The sequence below is a fragment of the Pseudophryne corroboree genome, chromosome 5, assembly GCF_028390025.1.
Source record: "Pseudophryne corroboree isolate aPseCor3 chromosome 5, aPseCor3.hap2, whole genome shotgun sequence".
Taxonomy (NCBI): Eukaryota; Metazoa; Chordata; class Amphibia; order Anura; family Myobatrachidae; genus Pseudophryne; species Pseudophryne corroboree.
Genome location: NC_086448.1, coordinates 421,848,537 through 421,870,853, shown reverse-complemented (window position 1 = coordinate 421,870,853; position 22,317 = coordinate 421,848,537). Strand labels below are relative to the sequence as shown.

Sequence of the window (22,317 nt, the reverse complement as noted above, 5' to 3'; positions counted from 1 at the left end):
ATTCTCTCATTCGGTGCTGCAGAGTCATCCGCACTCTCCCGCCCGTTTGGGAGCTTTGGTATAATCCCCATGGTCCTTTCAGGAACCCCAGCATCCACTTAGGACGATAGAGAAAATAAGAATTTACTTACCGATAATTCTATTTCTCGGAGTCCGTAGTGGATGCTGGGCGCCCATCCCAAGTGCGGATTATCTGCAATACTGTACATAGTTATTGTTAACAAATTCGGGTTATATTGTTAAGGAGCCATCTTTAAGAGGCTCTTTCTGTTATCATACTGTTAACTGGGTTTAGATCACAAGTTGTACGGTGTGATTGGTGTGGCTGGTATGAGTCTTACCCGGGATTCAAATTGCCTCCCTTATTGTGTACGCTCGTCCGGGCACAGTACCTAACTGGAGTCTGGAGGAGGGTCATAGGGGGAGGAGCCAGTGCACACCACCTGATCTGGTAAAAGCTTTACTTTTTTGTGCCCTGTCTCCTGCGGAGCCGCTATTCCCCATGGTCCTTTCAGGAACCCCAGCATCCACTACGGACTCCGAGAAATAGAATTATCGGTAAGTAAATTCTTATTTTTTTTAACATTGAACTCCATTAAGAATCAGTCATAACCCCTTTAGCACTCATTTCTGACGCTGATGGTGGGTACACAGTGGTAGATATATCTGCAGATATATCTATCTATATGCGGAGCGTCACAAATTGGGTGGGCATTTACATGTGCACACCCATTTAAGCCGTCAGTCACTGGCGGCCTCTGCAGCATGTGTACAGGCGGCCGGCTGACTGTCATGTGTACAGGCAATATTGTATATCTGTAGATATATTGGTCATTGTGTGTGCTGTAGGGCCTATGTGTTATGTTTGTGAATGACAGCGTTCACAGACATATCGCTGGTACACATATGGTTGGCCGATATATTGACCAGTGTGCACCCAGCTTGGCATGTTACACACACACACACACACACACACACACACACACACACACACACACACACACACACACTGCCTTACCCAGGGAGCAGCAGCCACCGCTGTGTTTTAAGGTTAATGGGAGAACATTTTTAGGCTAAACTTTAGGTTTTAGCTACATATCTGTTTTAAAAATTGTATTGTACTACGGATGGTTAAAATCTCAGGAACACACTGATTAGCCCCCTCAGATCTGTTTGACTAGGGCTATTTTTGAACCTTAGCTTACAGAAGGTTTATCTAGAGAGGTGTAGTATGGTATGCCGGCGGCCGGGCTCCCGGCATACCGACAGCATGGCGAGCGCAAATGAGCCACTTGCGGACTCTCTGTGCTCGCCACGCTGCGGGCACGGTGGCGCGCTAAGCGCGCCACGCTATTTATTCTCCCTCCAGGGGGGTCGTGGACCCCCACGAGGGAGAATATGTGTCGGTATGTCGGGTGTCGGGATTCCGGCGCCGGTATACTGTGCGCCGGGATCCCGACATTCGGCAACCAGAAGACCACCCATCTAGAGGTGCTGCTTCCTATATACTGTAGCGCAACTGGGAAGCCTCTATCTATCTATCTATCTATCTATCTATCTATCTATCTATCTATCTATCTATCTATCTATCATTCAGGATCCCGGCCGCCTGTAAAAAGTATGTATTCCCAAATGCATGTGTGATTTTTTTGGCAGATCTGTATTACTGCACCGCTATGATCATTTTCTTTTAGTCTAGTGGTTCTCAACCACCAACAGGTCATGTTTAATAGATTTCTTTAATCATGCATACAGTAGTTGTGTTAATCTATTTTGCTGAGTTTGTAATTATCCCACCTGCTTCCACAGACAAAACATGTCATTTTTGGGTAAACTTGAAGGTTGAGAGCCACTGCTTTAGCCTATTAAAGGCATTTAAGCTACATGCATGTGGATATCTGTCTTGGCGAGGGATCTTACACAGTCTTTCTGGCTTCACTGGAACCTGTGTTAAAAATAAGGTCTTGCGACACTGCACGGGAATGCCAAGCTTTCATGAATTGCCATTGGTATATAGCAGGGGTAGGCAGCATCCGATGTGCCAACTGTTGTGGAACTACACATCTCATCATGCCTTACCATAGTTTTCCTAAAAGGCCATGCTAGAACTGTGGCAGGTCATGCTAGGATATATATTTCCACAGCGGTTTGTGTGTTAGACATTGCATACCTCTATTATAGAGTTTTCAGATTTTTCCAGAGTTAACCCTTTAATAAATTGCATGAAGAGCTGCCATAGGCATTCTCTGTTGAAAGCTGCTGTTTTCTCCAGTTTTAGCTGATTGCAGCTTAATAAATAGAGCATGTTTGTTGAAAGTTGCACATTTTCACTATAGCCATAGAAACCAATTCCTTTTTTAAATGTCTAGTACTCTAGTGCAAACTAGGCATGAATACAAATTTGTGGGTTTACTGAAGATTTACATATTTGAGTAATGTTTGTAAATTATGTCAATGCCTAGCACAGTCACAATCAGTCCTGCTATCGCCTGATGTGTACCATGTGCTTAACTACTCCTGGCAGATAATGTAAATGTTCATTTTCGCTAAGGATGGTGCAAGCTGCTGTTTCTAGATGGCTGTTGAGCAACGCTTTTCCTTGTGAATGCAATAGTTGCTTAAAAGACTGTTGAGGTAAAGGAACTTGGTAGGAAGAGTTAGGGCTTATTCACACTGAATAGTTTGCTTGCAGAGCATTTTATCCTTAAAATATCTGCAGCTGTCTTTGCAGTTAAACACAAGTGCTCTTAAAATGCTGTTTGCAGTATCTTCAGGGAGGCTACATTTTACACGTGTTTAGGTGTGATTGGGCAAATGTCATAGTGACCTGTGATAAACACATTTGTTGACTGAGGACTAGTACAAAATCTCTTCCTAAGCAATAATAAAGGTAAAAGCCCACGATGAGCAGCTATTCTAAATAGATTTTTCAGTCTCCACTAATACTCCTTTTGCACGGCTGCAAAAACCCCAGGTTACGGGACAGTGTGAACAGGTCATCTGATTCGTGCCCCAAAAACACCCTGGGGCTAATTGGACAGCTCCGGGGGATCAATTAGTCCATGGCTAAAGTCCGGCCTAAAGCTGGGTACACACTAGGCGATACTGGATCATGACCGGTAGAACGATATGTTCAGCAGGAGCATGCTGTCGTTAAAGATCTCTTCAGATTTGCCTGTATTGCAGATCAGAAGACGCGATGAATGACTCACTGTAGTGTGCAATAATGCATACACGCTAGACTATGCGGATGATTTGTCATTCCAATTTAGCTCAAAATGACAAATCGTCCAATATATCGTCTAGTGCAGGCCTGGCCAACCTGCAGCTCTCCAGCTGTTGTGAAACTACAAGTCCCGTCATGCCTTGCCACAGTTTTGCTTTTAGGGAATGCTACAACTGTGGCAGGGTATGCTGGGATGTGTAGTTTCACAACAGCTGGAGAGCCACAGGTTGGTCAGGCCTGGTCTAGTGTGTACCCAGCTTTAGAGTATTAGCAGAGGATATTTATATAGAAACATTTTTCAGAATGCCAGTGCATTGCTTCTTTTTTGCTTTATATAGTAGAAGACTGGAATGCACATGGGCTGGCCCATTAACAACTGTTTGGCGACGTAGAAAGACTGTTACCAGTATAACTACTGTAGGCAGCTGAGTTAGCTGCTCTGACGATAATTGAATGATAAATTACGGTGGTAATAGATTTTCCAGTGTTTGTATAACAAAGCAAAACAAAAAAACCCCAACTCTTAATGCAGCACATTGTTAAAAAGACCTAATAGCATGTTTTAACTGAATTTGCACACACCACACGTGAAGCTGTGTATTGTACATATGAAGTGGTTAAGGGTATTATTGAATACTGGCAGCAATTTTTTTAAATAGGATAGGTAAGAAAACGGGAGCGCGCATACCTGCGATAATCAGTTTTTCTGGGGTGATAGGTGCGACTACTTTACCCGTGATGGCATTATATTCTGGTTTTGTTTAGTAATCAGAGTAAAGATGGTGACTTTCTGTGGGCTTCAGCAATATTTCCTGTGTAGCAGTTTTCATAAATGACCTAAATGTAACCTCTTGGTGCTAGAGAGCAAACATAATGCCTGGACTAATTAGTATACCAGAGTTCAGTGCAGCTGAATGGGCGGCAAATAACTTTTATTGGAAACGTTCTCTATTTTGAGTGCATTGTTTTATTGCTTTAAATAGCATATTAGGCATATTTATTTTGATATACCAGACTAATACTAATGTTGCTCTTATGTTGCGTTTTCCTTAAATACATTTCATTGTAAATACACATGTCTCAACGTCTAACAATATATTTCCATCCTAAATTACTTTTTACCCATTAATTGTTCACTTTTAGGTCAGGACATGAAAATGTTGCACTCATACTACTGGAGAATGGTGCAGATGTCAATGCCCAGAATAGACTTGGTGCAAGTGTCCTTACAGTGGCCTCAAGAGGGGGTCATGCAAGCGTGGTCAAACTACTTCTCGAAAGTGGTGCTTTCGTGGATAATTATGATCACTTTGATGTCAATATTGTAAGTAGTAAAGGCCACAGAGAGGATATGCCTGAGATCACAGCCTTAATGACAGCTGCACAACATGCTCATGAGGCAGTGGTGCGTCTCTTACTGGACTGGGGAGCTGACGTAAATTACCGTATTAAGACAGGTTGGAGTCCATTGATGCTGGCTGCGCTGCATGGCCGTGTTAGTGTGGCCCAGCAGCTGGTGGATAGGGGAGCTGATCCAGACCAAGTAAACAGCTTGGAGAAAACGCCTTTTGAAATTGCCCTAAACTTCAAACATAAAGACATGAAAGATTACTTGGATTCAATAACAACAATCAGGCCCAAGACTGGTAGGGAACACATCTTTCTTTTTCTTCTGCGTGTCTTTGGTCAGGTGTAACTTGAAATTAGCTACATGTTCCTGAAGCATGATAAATGTTCCAGTTTTTTTACGTTACAGTTTTTGTTTTGTAATTTAATTGCTGCAAATTCAGCCATAATATAACATTTTAAACATACTAGTACTCCATATTTTAGATGTTTATATAACATAGAATGTATTTTCAGACCGCATTAGGTGAAGTTTACATTTAAAAACGAAAGTAAAATAAGAAATATCTAAATAATGACCCACTACTTCTTAGAAATCATTATTATCTCTTATATTAAAGCCACTGCAAAGTGTTTGCAGTGCACATATTGTATGGAAACCTAGGGTTGTAGAATGGATTCTCCTGCAAACTAATTTTTGGGACAGATTCAATTAGCCGCGGGCTTATGCAGTGGCCAGGGCTTTTCAATTGCAGTCCGCGATAAGCTTGCAGGCTGCACTTATCGTGGATTTCTGTTCAAGCCGCGGGGAGGCTTGAACAGAAATCTGCAGTAAGTGCCTCTTATTGCTGGTGCCGCAAATGTGTTAATCCATAGCTCCAGGCACTTATCCCGGTACTTATGGGTTAACGAGCGTTGGCCGCGAGAGGAGAAGGGCTTATAATTGAATGGCTCCAGGAGCTACTAGCACTTTTCCTTGGCTGTAATTACAGCAGCTAATATAATACGGACCAGTATATTTTGTTTCCAGGAAAGGCAAAGACTATTTTGTATAATGAAATAACAAAAGTAAATATCATATTTCATTGTAAATAGGCAGATATGAATGTAACAAAAATGGTTATATATTTAACTGAATATGACTCCCATCCATAATTGGTTAATTCTTACCTATATTGTGAATCCAGCGTACTTTGAATTGTAAATGAGCAACAGTACTAGTCTAGTAAACCCGCCCACAGGTGTTGCAAGTATACAAAAGAGGTTTTTACTACAGCTCTAATTAGAACAGATAAAACTAATGACCGTTCTGTGTTTTCAATAATTTATTTCAAATATGCAAATTGAAATAAAAAAAATCCATGTTTTATAACCCCCCCCCCCCATAAAAAGCCCTTTTCTGTGACCATTGTATATATATTTTTTTATTAATTTACGCCACCCCCTTCCCCTCTAGCATCAGTTGCTTTATATCCCCCCTCCCCCAATTGTTATTGATGCCCCCCACCACATGCAGAGCACAGCGAAGCGTGTGTCCAGACTCAGAGGGGACTAAGTTCCCCCAACCACACTGTGCTTCCCCGGAGCATGCGCTCCAGAATACTGCTCCAGAGTGCTGCTGTGGTGAAGGTGTATCATGACTGGGATCCGGTCTCTAGGTCGGCCACTGTTGGTCGACAGTAAGTAGGTCGACAGGGACTCTAGGTTGACATGATGAGGTCGACATGAGTTTTCAATTTTTTTTTCAAATTTTTGAACTTTTTCATACTTTACGATCTACGTTGACTACAGTTGGGAACGGTAACCTGTGCCCGAAGTTGCGAGGGGACACGGTGCACTAATTGGGGTTCCCGGTCACACTATGAAGAAAACGACACCAACATTTAAAAAAAACCCTCATGTCGACCTTTTTTCATGTTGACCTAGTATGTGTCGACCTAGAAACTATGTCGACCTACTTACTGTCGACCAATAGTGGTCGACCTAGACACTGTCGACCTAAGTCTATTCTATCTAACATACCACACCCATCATGACTGGATAAATGGCACCATTGTGAATAACCGACGTGGAAACTGTGGAGCACCACGTGCCATTGATGTGAGAGGTGAACGTCTGCTACAAAGTTTGCGTGAGGGCCGACCAACGCGCTACAGTGGAGCTGCTCACCGTCAAAATGAACCTGCAGGCTACCAGACGTGGGTCTAAAATGACAGTTCAGAAAAGTCTAGCTGCTCTTCGTGCTGAACACGGCGGTTTCTCTGGCTTATGAATAGATAGGGCCCTTTATGTTTTTTCATTTAAAAATGTAAACCTTTTTTTTTTTTTTTTTAGCAAATGGATAAATAATTATAAAGTATTGTTATTGCTATTAATCATTATATAAAATGTATTTATTTTTGTAATAGATGAAGAAAAGCGACGACCAGACATTTTTCATGCTGTGAAAATGGGTATGTTTTGTTTTTTTTTAACATTTTTATATTAACTAAAATATACAGTATATATAAGGTCTCTGATGTTTATGTACAGTATGAGAGTTTTATCATGTGTGAAGACTATTTAACTAAAAATCTTCAGCCATTCAGTTTTTGAATGTTGTTAATTTTAGCAAAAGATGAAATATCCAGTATAATTTTCAGCTGACTGTAATAATTTACATTCTTCGGTCAAAGAACAAGGGTCCCGTAAATAACATTAAAACAAATGTTGGAGTAAAAATCTGAATGTAATGAAGAGAATTGGATAGGGTTGGAACCATGCAGAAGCAGAGAAGCATGGCGAAGTGAGCACACAGGGTGATTAGTGGCTGCTGCACATGTCCTTGTTTAGGGATGGAGCTTGTGTTTATTATCACTGTGCATGCTCTGTAGGTGAATGCAAACATCTATGTGGATTCAGACTTGTATGCATCACTGTTACATCTCCACTTGTGGCTGAATGGCTGAAACTAGGTGGTAAAGGAGTGTCTACGTAATCTATGCTTAGTTGAATGCATGTACAGTAGATAGAACTGTGTAGACAGAATTGTGGGCTAGTCTGAGTTGTTTATACGCAGAGATCTGTATGTTTTCAGTTGGATCTCTTGAACCAAGGATAGGGCTGGTGCAAATGCTCTCTGGTGATGTCTGTGAAACAAAACCTATGGATAAGGGCAATGTGGCCACTTGGATGCGTACAGTTCTTGCTTATAGTAAGCAAAATGTAAAGCAGGCATAGAACTGTCCAGATGATTAGGCTAGCAAAATAAGCCAAGGCTCAAAGTTAGCAGAGCAAAAACAGACTAACATGAAGAGGTTCTCTCATTGGAGAGATTAGTGGGGAGACAACCGCGAGTAATCCATGAATTGGATAGGAACGTACTATATATGAAGAACAACAGCATGTTCTTTTGCCTGTAGCAGACTACTTTTCTTTCTGTAGTGCAAGCAAAGGTGCAAGATAGAAAATGGAAACTGATACAAAACCAAAGTAAAAGTGAACTACAATTTATGACCGAGTCTTGAATGCACCTGGGCACATTAATAGTCCAGAACTTATAGCTGGCAACATAGACCTAATGGAAAGAAAAGAGAAACATGGAAGTAGTTAAAAGCTAAATACTGCAAAGGTACTGGTTCCCGCAGCAGGTTGGGACAGCTGATCCTCACAACTGAGCTTGAGGTTTGCATAGTAGCCCTCTGGGGCAGATTCAGTTAGCCATGTTGTTGTTATGGCGGCTTTGCGAATTATGCCATGGAAGGCAGATTTTGCTCACAGTTTGTGGTGATGTGAGCAGACTCCATCTACTGTAACTGGTTGAAAAATGCATAAGGTCTTGTCTAATTGAATCCAGCCCTGTGAGTTTAATTTAATAGACAGTCCAGTGTTTGAATTCACAGTGAGTTTGGTGAAATTGCAGTCCGCAATATGTGGATAATTATTCCTCCTCAGTTTAAATAGTACCGAAGAAAATGCTGATATTCTGCTGCTGTATCTGTGCATGAAACAAAAATGCATCATACAATACAGTAGTGACAACACAGATTGGCACCATCAGTTATTAGAGTAAAAGAAAGTAATACCCCTTTCACAGTGAATTGTTGGGTCGCACCTGGATTTTGTTCACTGATCCTTCTCGGGTGCGACCCGTTTGAGACCCCTTTCGGACTGGCAGCCCAACACGGCTTATTGCTGTGTTGATGATGTGAGTGTCAACATGTCCCAAGCTGGCGCTTGGAGATGAGATATCTCCAAGAGCCAGCTCTTCCTATGGTGTGAACGGGTTCCAGGTCGCATCGACCCATGGTACCCGTTCATACTGCACCGTGAGTCGGGTTGACTCCGTGGCCACTACCTGGGTTGAAATGCTGATTTGGGTAATTTCAACAGGGTGCTTTCACACTGCACAATATCCCAGGTTGCTGTGCATTCACATGCAATAACTCAGGATATTTATGGCAGTGTGAAAGGGCTATCAAATGATCCAAGACACTGGAGGTCCCAAGTTAGGTGCTGGGCAATTGCTGTCTTTGTTCTCCTGAATAACAAGCCTTTCCTATATATCTGTTAGGAACCAGATCGTTATCTAAGCGCTCCAAAAATTATTGGAAATAAACTTTTTAATTAAGCTATAGTATAATCATTTGCAGGGTGCTAAGCTTTGTCACTTCACATTTGAATCCTTTTATAATATTGGCCTATAATGTAATAGGCTGGTACAACTTTAACATTACTGAATTTTAAACAACCATCTATGTTTAAAGAGCAACTAACCCACTATTTCTCATTAATATATTTCAAAACATGTGTATTACTGAGATTAATAATATACAAGAAACTGCTAGTGTCCACAATGCGCTCAACCAGTTGCTAGTTAACCACTTGGCTGACCATTTTTTTCCCAAAAAAACCACTCCGAAATTGTCTGGTTTTTTTATGAGTGAATTAGGTGAAGAACATGAATTTAACCCTATCCAAAATTATTTTAGTGTAAAATTTTTTTTTTTAAATATGTTTTTACATTTCCCCCAAACATCGAAACATCGACCGGGAACATCGGTAAAATCGCGACTTTACTTTTTAGATCCCGGACAGCCTCCAGGTATACAGGGGAGTCTGGGTGTGGCTTGGAGGGGGGTTAATCTACACTCCCCAGCGGCTGCTATTGTCTGCAGCTGCTAGGGGTGGGGGATCCTGCCGCGCTGACTGATCAGCAATGATCGGCAGCACAGCCGACACAAGGGGGGGGGGGGGGGTGCAGGGAGGCATAGGGACCTTCCGGTCCCTCTGAGAGCAGCAGCGGAGGGAAGTTTCCCTTCCTTGCCGCTGCTAACAGAGTTTATCTGACTGGTCACGTCCTGTGCGACCAGGTCAGATAAAGATCTTGCGGGCATGGTCACATCTCACATTTGATGCGACCATGCCAGGCAAGTGGTTAAGGGTGATGTGCTTCTCTTACTAAGCAAGCACAGTCTGAGTTACAGTACTGAAGTCTTGACTTGCAAAAATGCACTGTGTACACAAGGTCAGAGTCAGTGATGTCAGAGTAACTCCTACTATTGTTTTTGACCTTTATGGCCTTCCATCAGAAAACTATACTAAAGGTATGAAATTATCTTCAGTGTCTAACCATACTGTAATGGATAGGTAATCATTTTGCTTTCTTCTGTGTTTATGACCATGATGTGTAATTAGATATTTGCATGTTAATTCTATAAATGTGTATGTATCTAATAATGTGTATATTGTTCTGTATTCATAGGGAACCTGTTGCTGGTTACAGAGATTCTAGATGAGGATCCTAACCAAGTAAATGCTGTTAATGCAGATGGAGCGTCTCCACTAATGATAGCAGCGGTTACTGGGAAACTGGAACTTGTGCGCCTTCTGGTTGATAAGAATATAGATATAAACAAACAGGACAGTGTCCATGCCTGGACCGCTCTAATGCAAGCCACTTATCATGGGTAGGTGCAGTAGGTTATTAACATTTTATACATAAAATTCATTGGTCTGTTTGTTTGTCAGGTTATGCATTTGGACACCCCTGCCCCGATTGGTATGAAACCAATGTGAGGTGGTTCAGGGGGGTTAAGGTCCTATTCGGACCTCCTGTTTGTGTACGCTGGGCAGTACTTTGACACGGGGAGCCTGTTCAGAGTCTTCCACTGGATGGATTTGGACAAAAAGTGGTAACATTGAATCCCAGAAGACATACTAGGGGGTTGAGGTCCTGGTTGGACCTCCCATTGGTGTACTAGGGGGTTGAGGTCCTGGTTGGACCCCCCATTGGTGTATGCCAGACAGAAACTGTGACACAGGAGACCTGTACAGGCCGTCTACTGGATTGATTTGGATTAAAATTTAATGAACTGTAAGAAATGACCTTAATTCAGCGACCTGTAATAACTGACTAAAATAACCGTAATCAGTGTACAAAAATAACTGACAGAAATGGAGGTGGAAAGCCAAACAATATTGTGGACCCAAAAGCCTTAGCATAGCAACAGAAGGAAAACTTTAAACCCATCTCGCAATGAAAAAGTGAATATAAAACTGAACAGAAAGAAAAGCTGGGGACTAGGGCTACTAGCGACAGCTCCTCACCTTCCGCCACTGGGCAGCCATCTCATGGGTGTGTTGGAAGAGCTGCTAAGCTGCAAATATTTTTTTTAAATGTTTACAGTTACATCCAACTCATTGATAACTTAACTGGAAAATTGACCCGAGTAACGCCGGCTACTTCAACTTGTTTATCAAGTAAAAGCATTTGCAGTATTTAGCGTACATGTAATTTATTGTGAGATCTTTTTATAGGCATTCTACAGCCATATTTTTGTTGTGTTAATGCAATATATGTGGAGCAGGAGTATAAAACAAGAAAATGTACCATTGCGATTATATGGCATCCAAATTTACATGGCTGACCATTGCATGCATAGCAACTTGATGTTTAACCACTTGCCTGGCATGGTCGCATCAGATGCTACCATGCCTGCAAGTGCTTTATCTGACCTGGTCGCACAGGATGCGACCAGTCAGATACACTGTGTTAGCAGCGGCAGGGAAAGGAAACTACCCTCCGCTGCTGCTATCAGAAGGACCTGAAGGTCCCTCTGCCTCCCTGCACTCTCCCCCACTGATTGCCGTGCTGCCGATTACTGCTAATCGGTCAGCACGGCAGGATCCCCCCCAGCGGCTGCAGACAGTAGCAGCCGCTGGTGGAGTGTAAATTAACCCCCCCAAGCCGCCCCCAGACTCCCCCTGTATACCTGGGGCCTTTCCCGGCTTTCAAAATGAAAGCCGTAATGGTTGCGATGTTTCAGATGTTCCGATGGTCGCAATGTTCCCGATGCTTCCATGTTTGGGGGAAATAATATTTTAAAAATAGATAGATAGATATAGAGAGAGAGATATATACATCTAGGATGTGTTATTTTAGTGTTCCCTTTTTTTTTGAGCAGTGTATTATCTATCTGTATATATATATATACAGTGTTCGCAAATACGCGCTATAGCGCGTATTTTACCCGGATCTGAAGGCGGGGACTCACTTTTCAAAAATGGGAGGGTCCCTGGGGACGCGCTCCGCTGCAGCCAACTACTTGTAAATTGAAGAGGACGGCGCTTCTTGCCCGTACAGAGCGGAGGTGGAGCCTTACCACTGGCAGTCTGGCGGTGCCCCCTCCCCCTCTTGGTCACGTGCAGTGACCAGGAGGGGGAGGGGGCACCGCCACACTGCCTGTGGTAAGGCTCCGCTCTGTACAGGCAGAAAGCACCGTCCCCTTCAATTTACAAGTAGTTGGCTGCAGCTGCTTCACACGGGAGCCAGGCCGAGAGAGAAGACGTGTGCTGCGGGCGAGCGGTGACTCGCCAACACCGTGAACTGCAGCTCCCTCCCAACCCGATATCTGCCTCCCTCTCGGCTGCCTCCGGTGTGCTCTCCCGCGATCTGTGTGAGGGAGAGCAGCGGTGACCGGCCAGGAACCTCACCTCCAGCCCCTGCTGTGCTCTGCCCCCATACCGCTGCTGGGGAGAAGAGCGGGCTGCACCAGTACCATCAGGTGTCCCCAGCATCCCTACGGACGCTCAGCTAGCGGGCCTGTGACAGGAGAGCCAGTTCCCGAGGTGGCCGCATTGGGTACACCCCCCCCTCAAACTTCTTCTCACTTCTTTTGCCTGACGGAAGCAGCGGTGACAGCGGCCCTGGTGGTGCGGAAGGTACGTGCTCTACCTGGCGCAGTGTGTATAACGGCGTGCTCTACCTGGCGCAGTGTGTATAACGGCGTGCTCTACCTGGCGCAGTGTGTATAACGGCGTGCTCTACCTGGCGCAATGTGTATAACGGCGTGCTCTACCTGGCGCAGTGTGTATAACGGCGTGCTCTACCTGGCGCAGTGTGTATAACGGCGTGCTCTACCTGGCGCAGTGTGTATAACGGCGTGCTCTACCTGGCGCAATGTGTATAACGGCGTGCTCTACCTGCTGCAATGTGTATAACGGCGTGCTCTACCTGCTGCAATGTGTATAACGGCGTGCTCTACCTGGCGCAATGTGTATAACGGCGTGCTCTACCTGGCGCAATGTGTATAACGGCGTGCTCTACCTGGCGCAATGTGTATAACGGCGTGCTCTACCTGGCGCAGTGTGTATAACGGCGTGCTCTACCTGCTGCAATGTGTATAACGGCGTGCTCTACCTGGCGCAATGTGTATAACGACGTGCTCTACCTGGCGCAATGTGTATAACGGCGTGCTCTACCTGGCGCAATGTGTATAACGGCGTGCTCTACCTGGCGCAGTGTGTATAACGGCGTGCTCTACCTGGCGCAGTGTGTATAACGGCGTGCTCTACCTGGCGCAATGTGTATAACGGCGTGCTCTACCTGCTGCAATGTGTATAACGGCGTGCTCTACCTGCTGCAATGTGTATAACGGCGTGCTCTACCTGGCGCAATGTGTATAACGGCGTGCTCTACCTGGCGCAATGTGTATAACGGCGTGCTCTACCTGGCGCAATGTGTATAACGGGGTGCTCTACCTGGCGCAGTGTATATAGGAGGTTCTACCTGGTGCAATGTGTATAAGCGGCACTACAGTGTGGTGTAATGTGAATTGGCACTATTATGTGGTCACGCCCCTTCTCCATGAAGCCATGCCCCTAAATTTTTGCGGCGCGCCTGCGGCGCGCACCACCTGTTGTTTCGGATCTGGGAGGTGGAACTCCAATTCGCTTTCTGCCAAAGGGCACCAAAATATCTAGTTAAAGCTCTGGGGCAGAGTGTCCTGCATGCTACACACCCCAGCAGCACTGTCACCCCATTCCCCCACCTTGCAACACTTCTGTAGTGTCCAAATAAGATTAATATGAATAAAAAACTTAATTCCGATGGGACCCAGAAAAGAACCGGTAGGACCCCAATTTTTAAAAGTTAGGGGTCCCTGGGACCCACTTTTTTTTGGGCTCAGCGCGATCACTGTATATATATATAATATATATAGATAATACACTGTACACTGCTCAAAAATAAAGGGAACACTAAAATAACACATCCTAGATCTGAATGAATGAAATATTCTTGTTAAATACTTTGTTGTCAGCACATTCAACTATGTAAAGAACAAAATCACACAAAAATTATCAATGGAAATCAAATTTATTAACCCATGGAGGTCTGGATTTGGAGTCACACTCAAAATTAAAGTGGAAAAACACACTACAGGCTGATCCAACTTTGATGTAATGTCCTTAAAACAAGTCAAAATGAGGCTCAGTAATGTGTTTGGCCTCCACGTGCCTGTATGACCTCCCTACAACGCCTGGGCATGCTCCTGATGAGGTGGCGGATGGTCTTCTGAGGGATCTCCTCCCAGACCTGGACTAAAACATCCGCCAACTTCTGGACAGTCTGTGGTGCAACGTGGCGTTGGTGGATGGAGCGAGACATGATGTCCCAGATGTGCTCAATTGGATTCAGGTCTGGGGAACGGGCGGGCCAGTCCATAGCATCAATGCCTTCGTCTTGCAGGAACTGCTGACACACTCCAGCCACATGAGGTGTAGCATTGTCTTGCATTAGGAGGAACCCAGGGCCAACCGCACCAGCATATGGTCTCCCAAGGGGTCTGAGGATCTCATCTCGGTACCTAATGGCAGTCAGGCTACCTCTGGCGAGCACATGGAGGGCTGTGCGGCCCCCCAAAGAAATGCCACCCCACGCCATTACTGACCCACTGCCAAACCGGTCATGCTGGAGGATGTTGCAGGCAGCAGAACGTTCTCCTTGGCGTCTCCAGACTCTGTCACATCTGTCACATGTGCTCAGTGAGAACCTGCTTTCATCTGTGAAGAGCACAGGGCGCCAGTGGCAAATATGCCAATCTTGGTGTTCTCTGGCAAATGCCAAGCGTCCTGCACGGTGTTGGGCTGTAAGCACAACCCCCACCTGTGGACGTTGGGCCCTCATACCACCCTCATGGAGTCTGTTTCTAATCGTTTGAGTAGACACATGCACATTTGTGGCTTGCTGGAGGTCATTTTGCAGGGCTCTGGCAGTGCTCCTCCTGTTCCTCCTTGCACAAAGGCGGAGGTAGCGGTCCTGCTGCTGGGTTGTTGCCCTCCTCCAGGTCTCCTGATGTACTGGCCTGTCTCCTGGTAGCGCCTCCATGCTCTGGACACTACGCTGATAGACACAGCAAACCTTCTTGCCACAGCTCGCATTGATGTGCCATCCTGGATGTGCTGCACTACCTGAGTCACTTGTGTGGGTTGTAGACTCCGTCTCATGCTACCACTAGAGTGAAAGCACCGCCAGCTGTCAAAAGTGACCAAAACATTAGCCAGAAAGCATAGGAGCTGAGAAGTGGTCTGTGGTCACCACTTGCAGACCAACTCCTTTATTGGGGGTGTCTTGCTAATTGCCTATAATTTCCACCTGTAGTCTATTCCATTTGCACAACAGCATGTTAAATTGATTGTCAATCAGTGTTGCTTTCTAAGTGGACAGTTTGATTTCACAGAAGTGTGATTGACTTGGAGTTACATTGTGTTGTTTAAGTATTCCCGTTATTTTTTTGAGCAGTGTTTGTGTGTATGTATGTATATATATATATATATATAATATGCATGTGTGTGTGTTTGTGTGTGTGTGTGTATATATATATATATATATATATATATATAACTAAAATCAATTTGGATAGGGTTAAATTAATGGTCTTAACCAAATTCACTCATAAAAAAAACCCGAAAATTTCGGAGCGGTGTTTGGGGAAAAAAATCGCCAGTTAAGTGGGTAAAGACTGTTACAGATTTAATGAATGTAGCAAGTAGCAGAAAAGCTGACTGGGTATACCACTTTCACATCGTCCTTCCCGGGTGCGACCTGCTTGAGACTGCTTTCAGACTCGTGGCGGCAACCCAGTAAATTGGCGGGTTGGTGACGTGAGCGGTGACTTGTGCGTAGGTCACAGATCATCTGGGACGGCCCTCAAGAGACCCTGGAAGAGTATATACGAATCCTTAACCAGAATGAGGTTAATCTTAGATTAACATATACTAGCAGCGGAACTAGTATTCCATTTCTTGATTTAAGAATATACAGGGACAAAGATAACAAGGTGGCCACAGAGATCTACAGAAAAGAGACTTCCACAAACAGTTTATTACACAACACGAGCGCTCATTTCCCCCCAACTATTAAAAACATCCCTAAAGGGGAATTCTTGAGACTCAAAAGTAATTGTTCAGATAAATATACTTATGAGCATAAGAGTCTGGATTTAATAAGAAGGCTAAAAGAAAGTGGTTACAGTAATCGACTGATAAAAAGAACCAGATTTGAAATACGTAAGGTTGAAAGAGAATCTCTGGTTTTTCAAGATAGAGCTAAAAAAGTGGAGAAAGAAACTATACGATTCATTGGAGATTTCTGCCAAGAATGGAAGGAAGCTAAAAATATCTTACAAAGACACTGGTATGTGTTACATATGGACAAAGACCTATCCAAGCAGATTGGTGAAAATGTCAATGTCAGCTGGCGAAGAGCACCTTACCTGAGGGACAAATTAGTGACCAGTCATCTAACTGTAGCTCCAAAAACCCTAACAACTACTAAAGGCAGCTACCCATGTGGCAGCTGTAAAGTATACCCTCACATTCTCAATGTCACCGAGGTGAAGGACAAGTATGATCAGAAAAAGGTGATCAAGGATTACTTCAACTGCCGCATGACCAATGTAATATATTGCATATCTTGTCCTTGCCAAATACAATATGTAGGTGTGACAACAAGAATGTTGAAGGTGAGGGCTGTAGAGCATGTAGGGTCAGTAAGGAACGCCCTGACTGACATTGATAAGTTCAAACAATTTACGACGGTAGCGAGACACTTTCTCCGGACACATGCCGGTCGAACTCAGGATTTGAAAATCTTTGGATTAGAAAAGTTGACCCTAGGTTTACGAGGTGAAGACATTACCTCCACCCTTCAGAGAAAGGAAAGTGAGTGGATTTTCAAATAAGGAACTTTAATGCCCAAAGGGTTGAATGAAAACATCAGCTATAGGGGGTCATTCCAAGTTGTTCGCTCGCTAGCAGTTTTTAGCAGCCGTGCAGGTGCATTGCCGCCGCCCACTGGGGAGTGTATTTTCGCTTTACAGAAGTGCGAACGCTTGTGCAGCAGATCGCCTGCAAAATCTTTTTGTGCAAAACAAGACCAGCCCTGTAGTTACTCTTCATGTGCGTTGATTCTAACGACGGTGGGACGGCTTTTGACGCGACACACCCTCCCAGCCTCGCCTGCGTTTTCCCCGACACGCCTGCGGTTTTCTAAGCACTCCCTAAAAATGGTCGGTTGACACCCAGAAAAGCCCACTTCATGTCAATCTTCCTGTGTTGTGCCGTGCGACTGAAAGCTTCGCTAGAACCTGTGCAAAACCACAAAGGACTTTGCACCCATACGTTGCGCGTGCGCATTGCGGTGCATACGCATGCGCAGAAATGCCGATTTTTAGCCTGATCGCTGCGAACAACGGCAGCTAGCGATCAACTTTGAATGACCCCCATAGTGCGTTTCTTTAATAGACGATTTCTTCTAACTTAAGAATTTTCATCTTTTTCCTCATTGACTCAGTTAACTTCTGTGTAAATATTTCTGAGTAATAGAGGTATATCTCAAAGAATGCACTGTAGTTATACAAGATTTATTTAACAGTAATTTTAACATTAATTAAAATAGTTTTTTCCCCAATTATTTTCAGAAGGAGAAAATTGATTATGGTTAGTCAGACGTTGTTCCCTCACATTGGGGGTAATTCCAAGTTGATCGCAGCAAGACATTTTTTAGCAGTTGGGCAAAACCATGTGCACTGCAGGGGAGGCAGATATAACTTGTGCAGAGAGAGTTAGATTTGGGTGTGGTGAGTTCAATCTGCAATCTAAATTGCAGTGTAAAAATAAAGCAGCCAGTATTTACCCTGCACAGAAACAAAATAACCCACCCAAATCTAACTCTCTCTGCAAATGTTATATCTGCACCCCCTGCAGTGCACGTGGTTTTGCCCAACTGCTAAAAAATATCCTGCTGCGATCAACTTGGAATTACCCCCATTGTCACTTAGAGTCCCTACATATAATTTTTTCCCCCACACACTTCACCTTCATTCACATTCTTTACTATTTTTTCTTTTCAGTATAACACTTTTACACTATCACACTAATGATAGTCATACATTCTTCTCCAATATTTGATATCACGCTTATATCAATAAGCATCTCCCCTAGTTTAGTCACCTCTCACACTTTTTTTCAGCACACATTGCTCACGAGCCATGTCCAACTTTAAAGTATTATTTATAAAGTTATAATAACACAAATCAATATATAAAATTCCTATGTGAATAAAGGATTATTAATCCATGGCAATGTATAGAATAATCCTAGTTACACACAGTTAATGTAACTTGTAGCAACGTATGAGGTTATTTATAATTAATTGATCTAAGTATAAATTATATATAAAAAAATCTTTGGTTGTTGATAATGGTAAAAAATAAGATTTTACTCACCGGTAAATCTATTTCTCGTAGTCCGTAGTGGATGCTGGGACTCCGTAAGGACCATGGGGATTAGCGGCTCCGCAGGAGACTGGGCACAACTAAAGAAAGCTTTAGGACTACCTGGTGTGCACTGGCTCCTCCCACTAAGACCCTCCTCCAGACCTCAGTTAGGATACTGTGCCCGGAAGAGCTGACACAATAAGGAAGGATTTTGTATCCCGGGTAAGACTCATACCAGCAACACCAATCAGACAGTATAACTCGTGATACTATACCCAGTTAACAGCATGATAACAACTGAGCCTCTCAACAGATGGCTCAACAATAACCCTTTAGTTAGGCAATAACTATATACAAGTATTGCAGACAATCCGCACTTGGGATGGGCGCCCAGCATCCACTACGGACTACGAGAAATAGATTTACCGGTGAGTAAAATCTTATTTTCTCTAACGTCCTAAGTGGATGCTGGGACTCTGTAAGGACCATGGGGATTATACCAAAGCTCCCAAACGGGCGGGAGAGTGCGGATGACTCTGCAGCACCGAATGAGCAAACTCTAGGTCCTCCTCAGCCAGGGTATCAAACTTGTAGACTCTTGCAAGAGTGTTTTAACCCGACCAAGTAACAGCTCGGCAAATTTGTAAAGCCGAGACCCCTCGGGCAGCCGCCCAAGAAGAGCCCACTTTCTTTGTGGAATGGGCTTTCACAGATTTAGGGTGCGGCATTCCAGCCGCAGAATGTGCAAGTTGAATCGTGCTACAGATCCAGCGAGCAATAGTCTGCTTATAAGCAGGAGCACCCAGCTTGTTGGGTGCATACAGGATAAATAGCGAGTCAGTTTACCTGACTCCAGCCGTCCTGGAAACATATACTTTTCAGGGCCCTGACTACGTCCAGAAAACTTGGAATCCTCCAAGTCCCAAGTAGCCGCAGGCACCACAATAGGTTGGTTCACATGAAAACTGATACCACCTTAGGAAGGAATTGGGAACGAGTCCTCAATTCCGCCTTATCCATATAGAATACAGATAAGGGCATTTGTATGACAAAGCCGCCAATTCTGATACACGCCTGGCCGACGCCACGGCCCACAGCATGACCACTTTCCACGTGAGGTATTGTAGCTCCACGGATTTAAGTGGCTCAACTCAATGCGACTTCAGGAAATCCAACACTACGTTGAGATCCCACGGTGCCACTGGAGGCACAAACGGGGGTTGACTATGCAGCACTCCCTTAACAAAAGTCTGAAGCCAGTTTTATTTTGGAAGAAAATCGATAGAGCCGAAATCTGGACCTTAATGGAACCCAATTTTAGGCCCATAGTCACCTCTGACTTGTAGGAAGTGCAGAAAACGACCTAGCTGAAATTCCTCCTTTGTGGCCATACTGGCCTCACAGCACGCAACATATTTCCGCCATATGCGGTGATAATGGTTTGCGTTCACTTCTTTCCTAGCTTTAAATAGCGTAGGGATAACTTCCTCCGGAATGCCCTTTTCCTTCAGGATCCGGCGTTCAACCGCCATGCCGTCAAACGCAGCCGCGGTACGTCTTGGAACAGACAGGCCCCCTGCTGCAGCAGGTTCTGTCTGAGCGGCAGAGGCCATGGGTCCTCTGAGATCATTTCTTGGAGTTCTGGGTACCAAGCTCTTCTTGGCCACCCGGAACAATGAGTATAGTTCTTACTCCTCTCCTTCTTATTATTCTCATTACCCTGGGTATGAGAGGCAGAGAAGGGAACACATAAACCGACTGGTACACCCACGGTGTTACCAGAGCATCCACAGCTATCGCCTGAGGGTCCCTTGACCTGGCGCAATATCTTTGTAGCTTTTTGTTGAGGCGGGACGCCATCCTGTCCACCTGTGGCCTTTCCCCACGGTGTACAATCATTTGGAAGACTTCTGGATGAAGTCCCCACTCTCTCGGGTGGAGGTCGTGTCTGCTGAGAAAGTCTGCTTCTCAGTTGTCCACTCCGGGAATGAACACTGCTGACAGTGCTAACACATGATTTGCCGCCCATCGGAGAATCCTTGTGGCTTCTGCCATCGCCATCCTGCTTCTTGTGCCGCCCTGTCGGTTTACATGAGCGACCGCCATGATGTTGTCTGACTGGATCAGCACCTAACGGTGTTGAAGCAGGGGTCTAGCCTGACTTAGGGCATTGTAAATGGCCCAAAGTTCCAGAACATTTATGTGTAGGGAAGTCTCCTGACTTTTCCATAGGCCTTGGAAGTTTCTTCCCTGTGTGACTGCCCCCCAGCCTTGAAAGCTGGCATCCGTGGTTACCAGGACCCAGTCCTGTATGCCGAATCTGCGGCCCCCTAGAAGATGTGCAGTCACCACCACAGCGACACCCTGGCCCTTGGAGACAGTGTTATCCGCCGATGCATCTGAGAATGCGACCCGGACCACTTGTCCAACAGATCCCACTGGAAGATCCTTGCATGGGACTTGGCGAATGGAAATTCTTCGTAAGAAGCTACCATCTTTCCCAAGGTTCGCGTGCATAGATGCACCGATACCTGTATTTGTATTAGGAGGTCTCCGTCTAGAGACGCCAACTCCTTGGACTTCTCCTCCGGGAGAAACCCTTTTTATCCTGTTCTGTGTCCAGAACCATACCCAGGAACAGTAGACGCGTCGTAGGAACCAGCTGTGACTTTGGAATATTCAGAATCCAGCCGTGCTGTTGTAGCACTTCCAGAGATAGTGCTACTCCGACGAACAACTGCTCCCTGGACCTCGCCTTTATAAGGAGATCGTCCAAGTACGGGATAAGTACTTCGGCCATTACCTTGGTAAATACCCTCGGTGCCGGGGACAGACCAACGGCAACGTCTGGAATTGGTAATGACAATCCTGTACCACAATTTTGAGGTACACCTGGTGACGAGGGTAAATAGGGACATGCAGGTAAGTATCCTTGATGTCCAGTGATACCCTGAACTTTTCCAGGCTTGCAATAATCGCCCTGAGCGATTCCATTTTGAACTTGAACCTTTGCATATAAGTGTTCAAGGATTTCAATTTTAGAATGGGTCTCACCGAACCGTCTGGTTTCGGTACCACAACATTTTGGAATAGTAACCCCGGCCTTGTTGAAAGAGGGGTACCTTGATTTCACCTGCTGGAAGTACAGCTTGTGAATTGCCGCCAGTACTACCTTTCTCCGAGGGCAGCAGGCAAGGCTGATGTGAGGCAACGGCGAGGGGGAGTCGTCTCGAACTCCAGCCTTTATCCCTGTGATACTACTTGCAGAACCTAGGGATCCACCTGTGGGCAAGCCCACTGATCCCTGCAGTTCCCGAGACGCGCCCCCACCGCACCTGTCTCCACCTGTGGAGCCCCAGCGTCATGCGGTGGACTCAGAGGAAGCGAGGGAAGATATTTGATCCTGGAACTGGCTGACTGGTGCAGCTTTTTCCGTCTTCCCTTGTCTCTGTGCAGAAAGGAAGCGCCTTTGACCCGCTTGCTTTTCTGAAGCCGAAAGGACTGTACCTGAAAATACGGTGCTTTCTTTAGGCTTTTGTGAGGAAACCTGAGGTAAAAAAATTTCTTCCCAGCTGTTGCTATGGATACGAGGACCCAGAGACCATCCCCAAACAATTCCTCACCCTTATAAGGCAGAATCTCCATGTGCCTTTTAAATGCAGCATCACCTGTCCACTGCCGGGTTTCTACTACCCTCCTGGCAGA

General features: G+C 44.9%; 1 protein-coding gene across 2 annotated transcripts in view; it reads left to right on the top strand.

Moving 5' to 3' along the window:
* Nucleotides 1–22,317, top strand: part of ANKS6 (ankyrin repeat and sterile alpha motif domain containing 6) — a 255,254-nt gene that overhangs the window by 11,496 nt on the left and 221,441 nt on the right. For both annotated transcript variants that reach the window (XR_010177741.1, XM_063922805.1), the window contains exons 2-4: nt 4,370–4,872; nt 6,982–7,026; nt 10,317–10,521. Coding sequence is in view for 1 of the 2 variants with exons in the window: in XM_063922805.1 (XP_063778875.1) it covers nt 4,370–4,872; nt 6,982–7,026; nt 10,317–10,521 (753 nt within the window). In the remaining variant the exon portion in view is untranslated. The remainder of the gene's footprint in view (nt 1–4,369; nt 4,873–6,981; nt 7,027–10,316; nt 10,522–22,317) is intronic.